The sequence below is a fragment of the Calypte anna genome, chromosome 4A (assembly GCF_003957555.1).
Source record: "Calypte anna isolate BGI_N300 chromosome 4A, bCalAnn1_v1.p, whole genome shotgun sequence".
Taxonomy (NCBI): Eukaryota; Metazoa; Chordata; class Aves; order Apodiformes; family Trochilidae; genus Calypte; species Calypte anna.
This window is the reverse complement of record NC_044248.1, coordinates 1,121,751-1,141,762: the sequence shown is the minus strand read 5'-3', so window position 1 is coordinate 1,141,762 and position 20,012 is coordinate 1,121,751. Positions and strand designations below refer to the sequence as shown.

Sequence of the window (20,012 nt, the reverse complement as noted above, 5' to 3'; positions counted from 1 at the left end):
AATTGCTTTGTACCAAGAACAGCAGAAATATACTAAACATTTGAAAATGTTTCTCCATTATACACTGTGATGAGAAACACTCAAGTGTTTTCTTTTCCCAACCCAGAGACACGTTTTAGCTATGCTAAAATGCTATTGTGTTAAGCTATAATATTTAGCTATAATAAAACACAATTTTATTAAGACCAAGTGGCATCAATTACCCAAGGTATTCAAAATACAACAATCACTACCCTTTTAACCTCTCTTCAACAAAGAAAGGGAAAAGAACAATCTTAAAACAAGTTTCACAAGCTGTTAAGGAAGCTTGTTACCACCCAGCTGCTGTGGCACCTGCATCTCTCTCTGGCTCATAATGCACAGGATACAAGATCTGGATTTAGAGTTTCAGTTAGGAAACATAAAAAAAAAAATCCCTTCACCAGTGCCAGGCAGAAGAACAAAGCAGCACAGCACCTGCCTCCTCTCCATCACTGACTACCAAGTCCAGTTTTCTCTAATTCTTCAGGCTCTCAGAGGCCAGAGATATTCACAAAATAGGAAAAAAATTAGCTTGTCTCTCTCTTGATTTTTAAACAACTCCCAGGTCCTACTATAGCAGCCCCAGATGGTACAAGCTGTGTGTAAACTTTCTGGAAGCTCCAGAACAAGTTCTGTGACAACCCCTTGGCCTCTGTGCAAAGAGCTGAACATCTTGCTACATAATGCAGGAACTCAATTAAATGAAGCCTTTTGATTGATTTTAGGATTTAAGAGAACACATCTCATACTAGGAGTTCACAGCAGAGTATGATTTTTTACCATCATCCTAACACTTTGAAGACACTGCATCTTTTTCTGCATCCTCAGAACAACAAAAGTTACCCCAAACCCAGCAGTTATTATCACAGAATCACAGACTGCTCAGAGAAGCTGTGGCTGCCCCCTCCCTGGAGGTGGCCAGGTTCAAGCCCAGGTTGGCTGAAGCAACCTTGTCTGAATGAGAGGTGTCCCTGCCCTCGACAGGGGGGTTGGAGGAGATGATCTCCAAGGGCCCCTTCCAACCTCAGCCATTCTGTAATTATTGAAGTGCATTAGTAAGGTATGAAAGCAGAACACAGACTGACCTGAGGGACTTGGAGCTGGCCTCTGTAACGGTGGCCTGAAACCCGGGGCTTTGGAAGTATCAGACTGATGCAAAGGATCTGAATTTGGCAAAAATGAAGACTTTCCTGATAGCATAGATTCTGGTGTTGTCTGAGATGAAACAACGGAGCCACCCCAGAAGGCATGAGCGGAGGTGGGGCTGTTTTCAAACAAGGTACTAAAGGGCCCGAAGGGTAAGGTAGCACTGAAATTGTTACCCATGGACTTGCTTGCTGGGTGGGCTGAATTCTGAGAAGCACTTTGTGTACTTAAGGTAGAAGGAAGCTGCACTGAAGAAGGAACACTGTGGGGCCTTTTGATGTGGTTAACGTTGAGGACTGCGACAGAGGAGTTCTGCGCGGGAGCTGGGTTCTTGTGGACGCTCCCGGTGCCGTGGCCAGGCGGTCTGATGGCCGGGGTGTCCAGCTTGGCTGGGGGCTGAGGAGCCCCCACGGATGTCTGAGCCACGGGATAGGTCATGGGGGCGGCTGCAGGACCTGCCACGGGAGCAGAGGAGCTCGTCACCGCTAGGTTTGGAGGCACAACCATCCGAGGGTCTGGCGCAGGAACCTGAGGTTGCTGAAGAGGGGGTCTGGCCTCTTGCAGAGGAGCTCCTGGGGGCTGCTGATGAGCAGGGTGCACAGAGGAGCTGCTGGTACCAGAACCGGGCTGCCTACTGCTGGTCGAGCTGCTCGTTTCCACTGCTGGGGGACTACCCGCTTCGGGATCGGAGGAAGGTGCACCTTTATTGGGAGAGGTGGCTGCACAGTCAGCGGGACTGCTCCTGGAAACCCCCGCTGGCTGCGCGGGGGGAGAGGGAGAGGAGGGGGAAGATGCAGGGTAGTGTTCTTTGGCAGCAGGGATCGGGTACGTGGCGTTGGTAGGCGCCGTGCTCGTGTTACTGGCCGTGGTCGTCACCGTGGTGGTCGTCGCGTTGGACGTCTTCACGACGGTGACAAAAAGCTGTCTTCTGACTGACGGGGAGCTCGGACTGGCGTTTGCAGAAGAACCAGGCACAGTAGAAGGCGCTGAGCTCGTGGTGGCTGTAGGACTAGTTGTCAAAGAACTGGCTGGATTCACCTGAGAACCGCTGCTGCTCTGGCTGCTGTGGCGAGGCACCATGTGAGGTTTCGGTGAGTTGGGAGCTCTGGCGGGGCTCAAGGGCCTGACGGGAAACGGACCCCACGTGGACTGGGCTGGTGGGAAGGTACCTCCAAAGTGTGTCATGGGCAACCGAGGCGGACGGATTTGCTGGAAAGTCTGAGCAGCGAGTAAAGCGTGTGCAAACTGAGGAGGAGGATATGCTAAGGGTAGAGAAACTTGGAAACCGGGCCGCACGTTGTTCACGGGGTTCTTAATGGTTTTGTGAGTGGAGGCTGAAGAAATCGCAGGCACGGTGAGTGCAGAGGCAGTCTGAGATGTTGATGAAGCAGCTACGGTGGTCACTTTGATGCCCACGAGAGAACTGTTAGCAGCTGTAGTGGTGGCAGGGGTTGATGACCCAATTTTGGAGTTTGCAGCTGAACTTTTCAAGCGGTTCTTTGGAATAAGTTCATCAATTTCCTTATCTGGATCCTTAATCAGAGCATTGATCAACTGCGTGGCCTGCCTGGTTGATTCTGTGCCACCCCTACAGAAAGCAAAGCAGGGGAAGTACATCTCAAGCATTTACACTCATTGTAATGCTGTCCCTCCAACACCTGTCTCACCTCGTGCTAACCCAGACAGTCAGCCCTATCTGAGGACTGAGCTTGGCATGTGCTTGCTGCTGACAATTGTTCAAGAACCTAAAGTTGAAAAGGCTAGCTCCCCAAAAACCCAGGTGGCTGGTTACAGGGTTCACTTCCCCACATATGCCTACATGTTTGGCCATGGTTATACAGAGAACCCCAACACTAATACCCCACCTATCTCATGAGTATTCATTTGTATATAGATGACGACATCAGCAGGCAGTTGCTCTTGGTTCTCCCACCCCATGCCTCAAAGAAATGCCATGTCACCCCTGCCTCAAAGAAATGACTGCTTCAAAGTGATTATCATGGGACAATGAGGTCAAGCCTCTCCTTTTTTCTATGCAGAAAAGTCTTCCACAACTGAAAAATCCCCCCAGGAATGAGCAAGCCAAGCAGCCTGCTTACCTTATAGTTATGATTCTGTCTCCAGTTTTGTCCTTCTGCTTGTCAATGTCTATGTGTGCTCCTGTGCACTCACGGATCGCATTGATGTTGCATCCTCCTCTCCCAATGACTCTGGAAATTACAGTTGATGGAACAGAAACCTTCTTGGATCTACACAAAAAGGAAACAATATGAAATGGAAAATGTTTCCGTGGCATGAGGCGGTGGGCAGGCTGGTCAAAACAATGTTGTTAATCATGATTCAACAGACAGCAGTGATTTTGTGAAATCTATCAGGTCTGATAAGAAGGGGTCATTCAGTAACCCTGGAAAGGGCTAGATAAAACATCCTGGAAAAAAAAGACATCAACAAGGGGGAGTTAAAGGAATGTTTTGCTTACCTTCTCACAACTTCCTTCCATCCTTCTTCCCTTTTCTGACCACGTTTAGGACTAGCAATGGTTAGCTTTCCATTTGGAGAAGAAAGGGGAGAAGGGCCAGATTTTGTGCAAGTAGACAAGGAGTTACTTGTCACTTCACTAATGACTTCAGACAACCTTTGAAAAAATAAAATCCTGTCATTATGCAGTCAAAAAACTAGATGACCTTTAGAGGTCCTTTCCAACCCAAATTATTCTGTGATTCTACAACTTCCATTTTGCTCACTTTGCAGCCCCCCCCAGCACATTTTTCTCTTTTAGCACACACAAGCACTGCACTATTAAGAAGCTGCTTGAAACAAGATGCTTGTATCTCAAAACACCCCAAGAATTCCCCAACTCCAGATGCACAGATGGTTCTTGCTCCAGAACCGCAGGCTCACAGTGCAACTGTTTAAACTCCTAATACAGACTGTCTCATCTGCTGCTTAACAACTTAACTGATTGAAGAAGTCCATGAAGACAAGGGCACAGAATTCAAATGCAGGGTAACCATCACCTTCAAAGGGCATCATGCATGGTCACAGCAACTTACTTGATGGATGACTTGGCAGTAACTGCTTTCCTCTCATCCTTGGGACAAGTGACAAGAACTGAGGGTTGTTTTTTGTTGCTCTGTGTGTTAGTAACAGCTGTGGATGAATGATTGTCACTTTTGTGGCTGCTGTTGCTATTGCTGCTCTCGTCACTACAGCTGGAAATCCTCATATTGTCACTGTCACCACTCTCACTTGTACTGCTGCTCTTGGATTCACCATTCACTTTTTCTGGTTGGCTATAGGAAATTGGGAGCTGATCATCAAATATAATCTGAACATTGTCAGGGGTCACTTTGTTTTTTCTGTTTTTCCTTTTGGAGCTTGTTGTGGTGATGGTATTATTCCTCTTCCCATGGGAACCTGCTAAGGTTGTCCAGGTTGCGGATATACCTATGGTGGTTGTAGTGGTTGCACTAGGAGGCTCCATGGGGACCTCAGGATCATCTGATGGAAGAGAAAAAAAACAACCAAACAAAAAACAGTACTTACTTAGCTGGCTTGTAGAAGCTTGTGTGGTTTTGTTTTCCAAATCACAACTATCAGATCAAATGACTCAAGAGCAACTTGAGTAACTTCTCAAGAGTCCAAGAAAACAGAACCACCAGCCATGAGGACATCTACAAAACTATTATCCTGTCACACCATGGAGCCTTGCCCCTGCTTCATGCTGACTGACACAGAATTTCATTCTTTTCTTGCAACAAATGCACAAGCAATTTAAGTCATGTGAAATTGAATTCAGGTATGGAAAGTCAGACACAACAAATAGGGGATGTCAGCAAACATATGGAACAACAGAAAATAATCTGCCTGGTGTCCTCCCTTTCCTTGAGCATATCAAGAGTGAGGGAACAATCAATGAAAAACATTTCACAGTGCACCCCAAACATTGCACCACAAGATACACAAGAGCCAGGCTGCAATAGATAAGACTACAATGATTTACATTTGGAATTTCCCTAGTGGGTTTTTTTCAGCTAAACATTATTATCTGTATATGTAAATAAATAAAATGTCCTGCTTTTAAGTAACAGGACCTGGGTGAAAATGAAACAAGGCAACAGTGTCCCCAGGGTAAGATTAACCCATTACTCCCAGTGAAGCTGTCATGCTGATCTCATTTTTTTAAGAGAAAAGGTAAAGAAAAGGAAAGCTCAGCAGGTTGTAAGAAAGCTTGTATTAACAAGAAAAGCAATTTTCAATCCTGGGATTAAACCAAGGCCATGTTTCAAAGTAAGGCAAACAGTTTAAATCACCTTCAGCTTTTAGTTTCTCTTTCTCCTGAGCAGCCTGAAGTTCAAAATTCTCTTTATTTTTTGCTTCTATTTCTTCTAGTTTTCGTCTTTGTTCTTCTTTTTTCTTCCTTCTTTTCTCCTTTCTTTTCTCTCTTTTGGCAGCCAAAGCCAGTCTCCTGCTTTCTTCCCTTAGCTACAAGTCAAGGACATGAACAGTGTCACAAGGTGTCCTGTGAACTGCAAGAAATGCAGATTCTTTCCATTTCCTAGGAAGCTGAACCTGCACTGCTGACAGATTTATTTACAAACCAAAAGCTACATTCTGTGTGATCCACATTTTTATGTATTTAACTGTTCCAAACAGACTGTGTGCTCATTTGACACTATACATGCTGCTCTTGGTTTTTTTCTATTAGGCTTCTACTACAGTAGTAGTAATCAGTATATTTCCTAAAATTTTTAAGACACAAAAGAGGGTTAAGACCTATAATCCACACTACAGTGACTTCAGAATGCCCACCTACCATGCACTTGCCAAAAAAAAAAAAAAAAAAAAATAATCCTCAAAAATCCTCCTCCTGATACCTGTTGGGTTATAGTGGAGTTTCTTGATTCCATTTCTCTGAACAGTAGTAAAAGTACAGTGCCAAGATTACCTGAACACAAAGGTTTTAAGCTCTAGACACTCCAAGCATGGTAATTACACATATTCCTATACACTGAATATTCCCAGCTGCAAACTCTTCCAACTTGCCTTCTCCAAGTCCAGTTCCTCTAACAGAATGCTTGCATTTTTGTTGGCTTCAGCAGCCTGTCTATCTTTGGCTTGAACAATTGATTCCATACACAGGTGGCACTTCTTCAGCATCTCCTAAAATGGGAAAGGGGAAAATTCATCTGGGCTGAAGATAAATAAACTAAAACTGAACCTCCACAGCTCACTTAGCACACTCTAAGCAACCACTTTACTCTCAGTTACATTTTTTACCTTCTTTCTAGTACAAACTTTTTTCTAAGCCTGTGAATCTTCAAACTTTAGCTCAAAAACACTCTTAACCAAGATTTTCTTCTGTTACCTTCACCCCACTGCATGAATGCTGTACAAACTTGCTCAACAGGGAGGAAAGCAGAGCACACTGAGATAATGCCTTGGAGAAGACTTGAAAACAAGCATGGATACCACCACCACCTTCACTACTATTGCCCACTCCTATGTGTGGGCACTAAGGCACACACAGTTACTGTGGCCATGAGCTCCCATTGTTTTGCAATGCTTTTTCTGAAAACTCCAAGGGGAATCATCATTTGGCTGATATCTGGCATGCCAAGAAGCTGCAGACCAGTCATAACATTGATGCTAAAGCTCAGACACAGCACTTCTCCTTCTCAAATATTTTCCTACAATCTTACCTTATCAGTAATTGTTGCTATGTATCTCATGCATTCTGAGTCTGATGGGAACTGGTTCACTTCTTTCACTAGGTACCGAACCACTTTTACATGACCCTGCAAAGACATTTCAAGGATGACATTTTATCATTTTCTATCAGGCCTGCTGCCTCTGCTTTGCTAAGGAACACTTAGTCCAAGCACTCACTGCAAAAATATTTATTTTCAGCTCTTTCACACAACATTCTTATCAAGCACTTTGTCCTTTTTTTCCTTTTCTTTGAATTTTTGATCATCTGCTTAACTGGTAAGGCACATTTATTCATGGCAAGCAGTTACAGCCCCTGATGTCAGGCTGCCCTTACCTCCAGCCACACTTTCCCATACTCTGCCTGTTCTTTTGGTGGTCTGCTCCTGCCCAGCTCTGCCCACTTACCAGCTGCATGCTCCTTCAGTTGACTGCAACCTTTCAAGTACTGCAGCACTTGAACTCCACTCCCTTGCTAACAACAATTATCCAGAGAGTCAAATGGGGTAACCCAGACAGGTTTGGGTTTTTTTGGCAAAAGTCTTAATAAGCAATCCAACTCCCCCCTTCCTATCCATATCCCTCTCTGCACAAACACACTGCAATTTTCACCTCTCAACAGACCCATGAGAACCAGCCTCAGAAAAGTGCCTATAAATCAAACTTTCACTGGAATTTAACACAGATCCTATCCAGGTGACACACATACCTATTTTGGAAGATTCAGTGCCAAGTATTAAGATCAGTTGACACAATTTTAAATATGCCATTTCTGTCAGCTACATTCTATTTATGGCAACTGTGTAGGGATGACTGAGACAATACTAAGACCAAAGCTGAACCTCCTATCCTACCTTTCGGAAGGCTGCCATCAGAGGAGTTATTTTCCTGTTGTCAGCAGCATCCACATCAGCTCCAGCCTGAACCAGCAGCTGGACAACATCCAGATGCCCTCCGTTTGCTGCCAGCCAGAGAGGAGTGTTCCCCTTCTTGTTCCTCACGTCAATGTGAGCTCCTCTGCAGAAACAAACGTGGGCAGTCAGAGCCTGGGACTTGGCCACTGCATGTGGAGTGTAACAACAACAGGGTCAAATTTAATACTGATTTTCCAGCAAACATATCCATTCACTGAGTGCTTCAGGTTCCAAAATATTTGTGTTTCTTCTGGTGCTGTCAAGAGCCTGAACACAATTATAATACCCTAAATCATTCTGCTCCTCAGCTGTCTCTGAAGCTTCTCTAATTCCTTCATTAACAGCCATCCATCTGCACACTGTATTCTTCATAACCTTACTCAGAACAGCTTCAGACATTTAAGTGTAAGCCAACAACCAGTGCAACTACTAAGAAAATGTTATATGCAAAAACTACCCACAAAACCTAATTACACTGAGGGTGCATCCTGAGCAATCTAAAAAAAATTAAATCATTAAGGCACTGGTTTTGTGTTCATCTTCTATTGTTCAAGGACTTAACTCTACCACCTAAAATGTCTGAGTGTCATGGCTGTGAGCCCCACAGCTCTGAACTTCATCAGAAATGAACAATTTGTTGTATTTCTGATTTGGTGGGACAGGAAAAACTGAATTAGTCCCCCTGGGCAAAAGCAAGCACTCAGACCCCAAAGAGAACTTCGTTTGATCACTTTTGATAAGTAAACAAAATGTAGGAATGGCTGACTGAGCTAGAACCTTTCCCATTCCCTACTCTGTAGTGTGTATGGGGAGAGATTAGTCTGTGAGGCCACATTTCAGATGCTTTTCTTCAAGCAGCACACTTTTGAACACAATACCTGCTAATGAGAAGTTCACAGAATTTGTAGTGCCCTTTGTCTGCTGCAATGGTTAAAGCTGTATCTCTTGAGGAAGGTACTGGAGGAGCATTTACATCTGCACCTTTGTCCAGCAGAACTCTGCCCACTTCTGCATATCCACCTGAAGCTGCTTCCATTAAGGGTGTGAGACCAGTCTGAGACAAGCAAGCAGGAAAGAAGCAATTAGTTGGGGAGCCAGGATTTATCTCATCTTTAGCAGTGTATTCCTAGTGCTGGCCTACAGACTCCAGTTGTTACCTGGCTAATTTGCTAACAGCTTAGAACATTCTGAAGATGAGCTTCCCTTCAGATGGTTTGAGGAGAGCTTTCCCTGAGCAGCAGAGCACTGTGTCCTGCTGCTGCTGCACGGTGCTCAGAGGGATTCAAACACATCATCACCTTCTGTTTTCATTAGTTAATGGATTATTACTCTTATGCATGTAACCACCTGGAGATGAATTAAAGCTTCAGAAGAAACCCTTATTTTTTGATGACGTGTGTAAGCACTAAGAAACTAGTCCTTAAGGGCAGCCATTAAATGTACAGTTCAGCTAATTGAACTAGAGAAATTCATTTGCACAAAAGCAAGAAAATCAGATAACCACAGGGAAGTGACTTACAGACTTAGAGGCATCTCTTTTCAGAGACTTATTCAGCTATTTGGCTCCTTACCTTAGCTCTATGCTCCACATTAGCTTTTCTATCCAGCAGCAGGCTAACCACTTCAGTTCTTCCTTGGAAACAAGCCAGAGTCAGGGCTGTATTCCTGTTGGTCTCTATCTGGGCATTTATATCAGAGCCCATGTCCAGTAAGAGCTTAACAGCAGCAGTGTGCCCATTCATGGCTGCCAACATTAAGGGAGAAATGCCCAATTTGCTACCAGTTCTGAAAGAGGAAAAAAAAGAAAACCCAAAAAAACCTCTTCAATAAAAATATAATGACTTTTCTGAAATGACTTGAACTTGAGAAGATAAGAGTACATCCCAAGACTGAAAAATCAACTACACAGAAACTAATGAAACTACAAGAGGTTCTCCACAGCAGCACTGCTCAGCACAAATACATCTACTTACAGATACTATGCATGTTACCTTCAATTTCAATAGATTTAAAGGCACCTCTGATGAGGAGCATGACCTTTTGTTTCCCTTGTGCAGTGCATGGCTGAGATTTTCTACCTCCCAAAGGATGCAGAAGCATCATACACAGGCATACACACACAGGGAAAGCTTTCAGTCAGCTACAGAGTGAAAACAAAGGGATGACAAACACACACACTTTCTTCAGAAGGCAACCCAAAAGTAATTTCAATACAGATTTCCATCTTTTACAAAGACAGCTGATTGTATGGTACAGAAGCAAAGTTAACAACAAACCAGAGGGGGACAAAAAACCAGAAGCTGTCAGAGCATCAGAAAAGCACAGTCAAAACCTTTCCTTTCTCATTTAAAAGGAAAAAAGGCTGCTACAAATTACACAATATACTGGTTGTGATCATGTAAGAATACTAAGATTTTGCTCCACATAGTTGTCAGGAAATCCTCCTGGAAAGGGTAAAAACTCAGAATTCCACAAAAACCATGAGAGAAGGGGGGGGGGGGGAGGGGAGGGAACTTGCCTGGAATTTATTTCTGCCCCAGCATTTAGCAGAATCTTGATAATGTTCACGTAGCCACCAGAAGCAGCAAGGCTTAGAGGTGTGTAATCAGAAACATTCCTGTGCTCTTTGTTTGCCCCTCGAGCTAGCAGCAACTCCACCACCTGCAGTGTTTTAAGAAATAACATCTGGTTTTCTCCCAAACTTGCAAATCTACCCACAGCAAATGCTTTTGAAGCCTAAATATACTGCTGACACCTTCCAACAGTAAGGAAGTGATTCTACTCAGTTGCTTCCCATCTTCTTCCCAAAAAAGATGGCAGAAAACATGATGCATTCCTCCAAGAAATACTGATTGAGATATGGAGGTCAGGCAAATCTCTACAAATATAAGGATAAATTCACCTCTGCTGCAGGAGGCTGCTGGCCACAGAGGCTGCTACAAGAGACTTAGTAAAGAGCAGGCCTCCCTCTTCAGCAGAGAGCTGTCACTGTCACTACAGCTAAACCCCCACGTCTGACATCTTCCAGATGGCACTAAAAATGGGCCAGAAGAGCGACAAGTTTTCAGGAAGGTTTTGTCTAGGGGAGTAATCACCTTCTAAATGACACAGTGTCACTGTTAAGACAGCCTGTGGGAGTGGGAGAGGTATCTTCTACCTCATTAATTTCCAGATGGCCACAGACAGAGAAGGTGACATGGCACCAGTCATGGAATACAGAATTTCACAAAACAGTCAAAAAAACCCCCAACAAACTTCCCCTACATTTACTTTTGATCAATAGTTTTGATCAAATAATATTAATTTAAATAATTTTAAAAATGCTTTTGGGGTTTGTTTGTTTTTTGTTTTATTCAGAGATAGCAGATTCTTCTGCTGTACACCAGTATTGTATGGCCTACACATAATCCATCAGAAACCCTTTTGGCTCATCCAGGGAGCTGACTCATGTTTAACTCCAGCTTCTCACCCAGAACTTCCAGAGCCACATCTAATTATGCTGGTAAAAGCCCCAGAATGAGCTGCTAATGTCTTGAGGTTGTCTGCACAGCATTGGTCCAGCTTATAAACATAGAAAAAGCAGTTTATTTCAGGCATATAACTTAGAAAATGTGAGACTCTCTGCATCCTTTTTAAAAAACACCACCCTGAAACAGAATGGTGGAATGAAGTTACTGCAGCTGAGCTGGAAGATGGCTCTAGCATACTGACACAACATCTGATCTACACACTGCTTCTGAAGACTTAGGTTTTACTTCACCTCTTGTCTTCCTCCTGAACAAGCCAAAGACAAGGGAGTGTCCTTGGTTCTCTCAGACTGGGCTTCAATATCAGCTCCATTATCCAGTAAGATTTCAACAACACCCACGTGGCCAGCTGTGGCAGCCAAAATCAGCGGAGTAAACCCTGGAATGACAGAGGATGTTTGAAGAGTCCACACTGATAGCTTCAGTTCCACTGACAGAAGTTAAACCACCAGAAAAGCAAGCCTAAAAGCTTCCCATAAAACCTGTGCTTATTGTGTATTTATTCAGTGTGCTACACTGGAAAGCCAGAGGTACCCACCTTTCTTGTCCCTGTGCTCAATGTTAGCTCCTCTCTCCAGCAGTGTCTGTACCAGCTCTTCATGGCCACCAGCACAAGCAAGTGTCAGGGCTGTGTCATGATTGCTCTCAGTCTAAAAGAAACACACATCATATACACAAGGTATTTCCTTTTTCAAGTACAACCCATTACAGTGCATATTATTAGTACAGTTACACCTGTGACAAAATCAAAAAAACTTCAAGGAGCTCGAGACACATCTACTGATTGCCTCACAGTTACCTTCCATGCTCAAGCTCAGAGCAGGATTTTACTTCTCAAGTCAGCTCTGTTGAGAGACCTGAGAATCATGCCTGACAAGAACTGAGATTCTTCCTGGAGCACACAGATTTCACCTGTGCTTGGGCAATGAGATTGACCCCATCAGCACTGCCTGACTGTGGCCTTCAGGAGGGATAATGAAGATAGAATTCTCATCTTTAATTGTTAACCCTTCAGTTAAGCCATGGGGGGAAAAATTTCCCATCTCACCACTGCTGTTGCTGAAGACTGAACAGCAGAAATCAGCTCCAGCAAGTCCACAAATCACAGGAACTGAGAAGAACAACTGAAAACACAAAGTCTTTGACCTAATGCTCTGCTTTCCAATGTTTTTCCCTTTGGAGCTCCTTGTGCTCTGTCTCCTGGTGAGCATTTCCAGTGGCAGACAGTCTGGTAAGGACACAGAGCCCTCATCAACCTTGATTCTGTCTACTGAACACTTGTGATGGAGCAATGTGCATCACATTCCTGAGCACTGCCAGGTCCCACGTTACTGACCTCCTTCCTCTCTGAAAGAGCAACTGGGGGGATTCCTGGCACTGTGTTACAGCCCAGGGATGCCCAAGGTGGGATCTCTCTTGACTTACACACCACCAACAACACTACAAGAACAACCAAGCCCCAGAAACACACATTTCATAGCTGTTATGGGAACTTAGTTTTACTTCCTTGTGATCCAAGGTAGTTGGAAGCTTACTGTAACATGGATCTGCCTGGTGCCTCCCACTAAACAAGAGGGGCAGCTGGGTCATGGCATGGGCCCTGGACATGGTCACTGCAGGAAGCAAGCCAAGTGCCACCAGCAGCTGAAGAACCCAAGACTGGTTGTGCAAAGGTTTCTCTCCCTTTCTCCACAGCAATTTCATGTCTCTCCTCCCTGCCCACAACTGGGCCATATCAGGTATAGTCTGGAACTATGCAAGTTCCTATGCTGGTTAGTATAAGCATGCTTTGGTTCTTGGGGGCCTTTAGAAGTCACTTCCAATACACTGGAAAATAAATTTCCACTTTTCTTTAGTGGAAATGAGAGCTTAAATTACTTCCTCTTGCTAAAAAAAATTTCACATTTAGTTACTTTCACACTTCTGTCAAGCTGGGTGATCTCTGGCCAACAACTTCTAGCACAACCAGAAAAAAAAAATGTGCAAGACTTTTAGGATTATTTTTGTCTCAGGATATCACACCAGGAAAATATTTAATATTTGTCAGAGAACAACTTTGCTGTTTCTCATTATCCCTCCAGCAACAAAGAAATTAGAAATACAAGTCTTTTTTAATCATTCAAGGACCTTTTCTCTTCAGCAAAAGGACAGAGGAAAGTGGGTTGCAACTCCCTGGGGAGCTGTACAGGCTTTCTAAAAGCAGCAAATCAAGCCTCTAGAACCCAATTCATTAGAAAACAGAGCTGTTTACTGCCCCTGAATTATTCAGGATGCAGAAGCAAACCAGCTTCAGGCATCTGTGGTGCAGTGGCAGTGTCAGGCTTACCTGTGCATCAATATCTATAGCAGGGTAGATTGGCAGCATGGCTGAAGGAGAAATGATAGGACTTGGAGTTGGTGTCTGAGGCTGGGAGACAGAAGTTGCAATGCTGTGGGTAGGAGTGTTTGACATTGCAGATGCTCTTCCACTCACTGCTGTTGGACAGAAGAATTACACTTAGTAAAAGGAAAACAATCCACTTGGAATGCTGAATGGGACAGTAAAGGGACAGTGGGACAGACCTCCCACCGACAGACAGATCGCCCAAAAAACTTCATTTTCCACAAGTACAGGTTGCCTACACATTTAACCCAATCTTTGAACCTTTAACTCTTTGAATTAAACAGCTATGAAAAAGGTTAACTGCATTAGATCAAACAAACAGGTAAGTATCAGACTGGCACGTTTTCTAGAACCCACCACAGAAAACAATGCTTTCCATGATTTTTTTTTTTAAATAAAAACCAACACTCTTTCCTGCAACAAATCAGCCATTATTTGGACCAGGAGTTCCATACCTTTAGAAGCAGGACTGCAGAACAAGTCCAATCAATGGGTCTCTATGCAATTTTTCTTGAAACAGCTTAAAGATTCTCATGTAAGTCTGCCAACCTTCAAACCCCACCACTGCAGCCCCCATAAACATAAAAAAAAGCAACAGTGCTGGTGTCAGGATGCTCACATGGCAGGATTTGTGGAAACCAGAGAAGCAGAAGCTTCTTTAGAGCCCTTGTGCAGAAACTTTGGTCTAGGTGGTTAGGGTAAGCAGAAGGTGGTACCATGTACAGCTGATGACAGTAGATGGACACGACACAGAACAGCACCGACTACTGCCCTGCAAGTCAGTTCATACACATCACATTTTAGAGTACAGAGCAAACTTAGATCTAAAACAACTTTGGGGGGAAACCCTCTCATTTTCCTACTTTTTGTTTTTTTTTTTCCCTTAAAAGAGCTTATTGTTTTTCTCCCTGACTTTTCTCCAGTGTTTTTCCAAGTCACTATCATGTGCAACCAGTAAAGGAGAAGATAAAGTGCTGTCAAAATGCAAGAAAGGCAATTTCCATAGGCTGCCAACCTCAAAGAAACATCAGAATAATGCCTGTTTATCCTCAACTGTTCAAGTCCTGTTCATTTTTCAAAGAGGTTTAATAATCAGTTGTGTCCCTAACTGCCCATCATTCATAATTAGCTCTTATATTTAATCTGTTTTTCAACAAATACAAAAATATGTATCTTAACATGCCCGTTTGTGTTCTCTCCTCCTCTGCAAGGCAGCTATGTTTCTAATCCATTACTAATTTTATTTCTTTCTATCCCAAATACCAGCAAAGCAGCTAATACATGTCACAGAGAAAACACACCCCCAACTTAGACAAAGTGTGATTCCCACTATATTGAAATCAGGACTCAAGCTCCCTTGGTCTTTACACAGGAGTGCCTTTTCAATGCATCACTCAGGAGTCAAGTCACAGTAGGCATAAATTAAATGAAATATACAGAAGCTAAGTCAAAATATTCTGACATAAGGTCAAAAACTATGGCCTGGGTGAGCTCAGCAGAGAGAACTGACCCAAAATGATAAGGAAATATCATTCAGTGGAGCACAGAACTGAAACCCATCCCATTCCTTCTTCTGACTGCACATTATAGATAGAACTTAAAACCACAACTTCAAGTTGGTTTCATTTAGAAGGATAAGAAGTTGTCAAGTTCAGCTCCTATTTGCACATCTGGTCATAACAAGTAATTCTGGCAAACCACCATATTCACCTCCTTTCTCCAAGTTCAAAGAGGAAGGTAAAGCAGCATAGAACAGTAATGGAGTTATAAAGGATCATGATTCTTGACTCTCACATTTATTATGAAATAAAAATTGCAAAATGGACTGGAAACTGACCAAATATGCTTAACTCAGGTGACACAAAAGCACAAATAATCCCCATTTGACAGAAGTTAACCCAGGCACATGTATTTTAAACAGCTGCTAAGAATTATTGCTGTAGCCCCAATAGGGGCCTGGAGAACACGTACTGTATTTTATTTAGACTTTAAAAAGTAAAATCATGAAGGTAGTTAGGAAGGGCTCAATTCAAGTCAAGCCTTTTTATACCAATGGTGTTACAGTGAGAGGGAGGGGAAAATAAACAACAAAAAAAGAGGAATAATGTTTAAAGCCCAACAGCCCTCTTTCCACAAAGAAAAAAATCTTTATTGTACAACCCACATGTGAGTGTTTTTCTGTATGCTGGCAGAGCAGAACATGCATGTTGACTTAGAGTTCTTGTGTTAAGTATGTTTCAAATGGGCTTCAGCAGTAATTAGTGGACAAATGTAGTTCAGATCCCACAGCACATTTCACTGAGACAAGGTATTAATTTTTATGGATAGACTTTGATTATATTTGTTTCAACATCACCTGTGTAGAGTTCAAATTTGTAATAAATATGCCAAGGGCAACGAAGAGACTCTTTACTGTGTTCAAACAAAAGTATTAGAAGTTTTCAGTGAGCCAAAAGATCTTCACAACAGACTCAAGCAGTGGAAAGAGCAACCAATTAACTTGATCACCAAGTCTAAACACAGTGGCAGTCAAAGGTTTACTTCTCCCCTCCACCCCTCCCTCTACTTTGAAAGGACCAGTGGCAACATTTAAATGTAAGTCTGTACTCCAGCATTAAAACATCATTACTTTTTGCTTGGGGTAAGAAGCTCTCAAAGCTAGCTCACTATTGAAATGCTTTAGCATCTCTGTGCCTCAGCACAGGACCAGCTACCAGTCTTAATCATGTTCCAAAACAAGGTCAAGCTTCTCTGTCAGAATCCATCACCCCCAGCACCATTTGACTACTCTAATCAAAATCTTTTTAATTTGTTTGGTTACCAGACAGCCAGTTCTGTGCTTTCTAAGATGAGGAGCGTGACTGCTCTTTGTATTCGTTTCTTTCTGGACACCTCACCTTTCTCTTAGATTTAATTAAAACACATCCTCACAGCTGCTCCCCTCTCCCCATGCCCAACAGCCTCACCAGCCAGACAAGCATTTGGCTTAAAAATGCAGCCCTAGTACCAGGGGAGGAAGGAAAACAGCCAAGCTGACAAACTAAAAAACCTGAAAACAGATACCTAACAGTTCAGCCAACAGGATTGTTTCCTCACTGACCAACATCTCCTCAAACAAAATGCTTGTCTGAAAAAACCCTGACATTTTGGAGAGGAACATGGGGTTGTTTGCACTGTCAAGAACTGTGACTTCCCTGAATACTTTGTGTTTTCACTAAGCACAAGATGCTGCAGAAACCAAGCATCTTCCTAATCCCATTTCACCCTCGTGTTGACCAGAAAGTTTCCACTTAGTGGTGCCTGACTGGGCAGGGCACTGTCCTAATGCATGGACTCCTTATCTCCTGTAGGGTCAAAGGTAAATGTGGGAAGGAACTACTTCACCTTACACAGCAATAAGCCAAGATGAGGGACTGAAAATTAAAACCCAAAATATGTTAGAATCCTCAGCCTCTTTCAACTAATTTCAGCCAGTTCAACAGGGTTGTTCCACATTCAGTTTCTACTCTGCCCCCAGTTTGTCTGTGGAAAGTTATTAGAAGTCATGTTCCTGCCACACATGCTTAATATCACCCGAGAACACTTCAGATGCATAACATGCCTCAAGTGACAAGAGTCCAAGTTATGTTCTGAATTCCAATACAAACACAGTGTTGCTTCTGTGCACTCTCAGTTCCCTGGATGAACCAGGAAAGCACCCCACACCTGCAGAGCCACAGTCTGAGGTGTGCTGGGTCCCACACAAAACCTGCTCCAAGCCATGAGATGGAAGCCTCTTCTTCTGCCAAGGACAGAGGGATAAATGGATTTACCATCCCTTTGCCAGAACAGTGTAGCCCCTGCCAGGAACCAACTGCAGTTCCACCAATGCATAAAAGATTGAATCCCTGGATTTCTGCAGCTCCTGCATGGGTCCAAGTGGGACAGAACCTCCTCATTTTTTGGTGAAGGAGTTGCAGTCAACACCCATTCTTTCTTATGTATTAATTTAGACAGGTACAGTAAAGCTGACTGATCCTACAAGGGGGCTTCCAGGAATTAATTAAGTGCTTCAGGGTTCCTGAGGATCTTTGTGATCTTTGGTCACTGGACATAATCCTTTGAATAGTACTATAAAAAAATCTGCTATTAAAAATAGGGATGTATTTTATTTCTTTAAATCCTGAGCACAGCCTTTACCATGTGCAATGTTTTCATTCAGGAGTTATGCAACCAACCCTAAAAAACATTTGCTAGCCTCACAGCAAGCAAAGAACTTGTCCAACAGCTGAAGCTGAAGAGCAAACCTTTTGCTTGCCATCAACCCCAGAGGGATCAGAAGAGACCAAAGTCAAATGGAAAGATTATTTACTACTTTTTCAACTTAGCCAATTCTTAGAAAAACCTAAAACTAAATAAATAAACCCAACAAAAACCACAGCCCATGACCTCTAAGCCCTCAACTGGTACATTCATTTACTGTGTTTCCAGACAGCTTGTGCAGAGCTCTGGTAACACCAATTGGCTTCTCTGATAGCAAGGACTCTTGATTTGTGTCCCAGAACTGACCTACCAACAACCTCTTGCCCCCACTGCTGAGGAATACCAGCATTTGGCCTTGTCTGAAACAAGCACTTAAAATGGGAAAATTAAACTAGCTGATTGCAACTAATGAAGCAGAGAGGTGAGCATTAAATAGAAGTCTACATAGTCAAGGTGAAGCTTTATTTTTGTAATGTGCTGCAAGCCACAGCTCTGGGATGGAACCAAACTCAAACCACCTCAGGAAGAGATTTAAATCCATGGGAATAGTATGTAGAGGGTTCCTAGGAAACCAATACAGAAAGGTACTGATAATATATTTAGCTGCTGCTTAAATGTTGTGCGTGTTCCATTCAGCTCTTTCCACCTCCCCACTGAATTCTGACACGTGGAATTCAAGCTGGCACTGAAGCTGTATACTCAGGTCAGTGTCTACTGTCACTAAAAAAAAAACCAAAAAACCAAACCAATCCTAAAATTAGCCACTTGCCAGCCAAGCAAGGATGGAACTGCATCTGTACAGCTTTTAGCAGACAAATGCATTCCAGAGCTGAGTGTGCTGAGGGGACTGAGAGCAGCCCTGCTGAGGACTTGGCAGTGTTGGGTGAGAAGAAGCTGGGCATGAGCCAGCAATGTGCACTGGCAGCCCAGAGAGCCAGCTCTGTCCTGGCCTACATCACCAGCAGAGTGGCCAGCAGGACAAGGGGGGTGACTCTGCCCTTCTACTCTGCTCTGGTCAGACCACTCCTGCAGTGCTGGGTCCAGTTCTGGGGTCTTCAGCACAGCAAAGCTGTAGGGCCAATGGAGCAGGTCCAGGAGGCCACAAAAATGGTCATCTCTGCTGTGAGGAAAGCCTCAGAGAGCTGGGGTTGCTGAGCCTGCAGAAAAGAAGGCTCAGGAGAGACCTTAATGGGGCCTTCCAGTATTTATGGAGGCCTGTAAGAAAGCTGGAGAGATTTAGGCCAGTTATAATGTAGACTTCTTTAACACATGGCTGGTGAAACACTGGCCTGGGCTGCCCAGAGAGATGGTAGATGCCCCATCTCTGAAAACATTAAAGGTCAGGCTGGATGAGGCTGCAAGCACCCTGATGTAGTTAAGGATGTCCCTGCTCTCTCCATGGAGGTTGGAATAGAAGCCCTTTAGAGGTCCCTTCCACCCAAGCCATCCTCTGGCTCTATGAAGCAGACCCCAGTCCCAGTTGCACATGGCCATGCACACACTAAGTACTTGGAACAAGCTGCCCAAGGCAGTGGGAGTCACCATCCCTGGAGGTATTTAAGAGTTGCACAGTTGGTTTAGTTAAGGACTTGTCAGTGTTAGATTATTGCTTGGAGAAGAACCAAGGTGATTCTGTGAGCTGGGAGCCAGCAGTACAACAGCATTCACTCAAACACACATGGGGAATGCCTGATCTGCTCAGAAGTCAGGCATCAGCATTTGGGTACATGCCAGGTGACCTAAAACACATTCTCAAGTTGCTCTGTGCAGTTCAACAAACAGCAAAGGTCCTAACTCATGTTTTCAGTTACAATGAAGCACAACTGAAGTGCATTGCACAGATCTTCCTTCAGTAACCATGAACTGCAATTAACTGTACCTCCTGATTTAAAGAGCTGGCATCATGTACCCCAGCAGCTCCACAAGAGAGAAATCTTCACTAACAATGCATGGTGGACATGACCTCATCTACTTCATGCACCCAGCTTGCTTTTTATCCACTGAAAGATTCCAATTTCTCTGTCTAGGCTTCAATTTTACCACCAGATTTTCAGTAAAGTACCTCTGTGG

General features: G+C 43.6%; 1 protein-coding gene across 5 annotated transcripts in view; it reads right to left on the bottom strand.

Annotated features, from left to right (window-relative positions):
* The window catches only part of ANKRD17 (ankyrin repeat domain 17), a 64,704-nt gene that overhangs the window by 6,445 nt on the left and 38,247 nt on the right, over positions 1 to 20,012 (bottom strand). For 3 of the 5 annotated variants that reach the window (XM_030450251.1, XM_030450254.1, XM_030450253.1), the window contains 14 exons: positions 13,644 to 13,792; positions 11,856 to 11,967; positions 11,551 to 11,696; positions 10,309 to 10,451; positions 9,362 to 9,575; positions 8,669 to 8,844; positions 7,731 to 7,893; positions 6,870 to 6,965; positions 6,214 to 6,330; positions 5,481 to 5,652; positions 4,221 to 4,668; positions 3,647 to 3,802; positions 3,267 to 3,416; positions 1,107 to 2,755 (listed from right to left, as the gene is read on the bottom strand). In XM_030450251.1, coding sequence (XP_030306111.1) covers positions 1,107 to 2,755; positions 3,267 to 3,416; positions 3,647 to 3,802; positions 4,221 to 4,668; positions 5,481 to 5,652; positions 6,214 to 6,330; positions 6,870 to 6,965; positions 7,731 to 7,893; positions 8,669 to 8,844; positions 9,362 to 9,575; positions 10,309 to 10,451; positions 11,551 to 11,696; positions 11,856 to 11,967; positions 13,644 to 13,792 — 3,891 coding nt within the window. The remainder of the gene's footprint in view (positions 1 to 1,106; positions 2,756 to 3,266; positions 3,417 to 3,646; positions 3,803 to 4,220; positions 4,669 to 5,480; positions 5,653 to 6,213; positions 6,331 to 6,869; positions 6,966 to 7,730; positions 7,894 to 8,668; positions 8,845 to 9,361; positions 9,576 to 10,308; positions 10,452 to 11,550; positions 11,697 to 11,855; positions 11,968 to 13,643; positions 13,793 to 20,012) is intronic. The other 2 variants (XM_030450252.1, XM_030450255.1) reach the window with 1 other exon arrangement.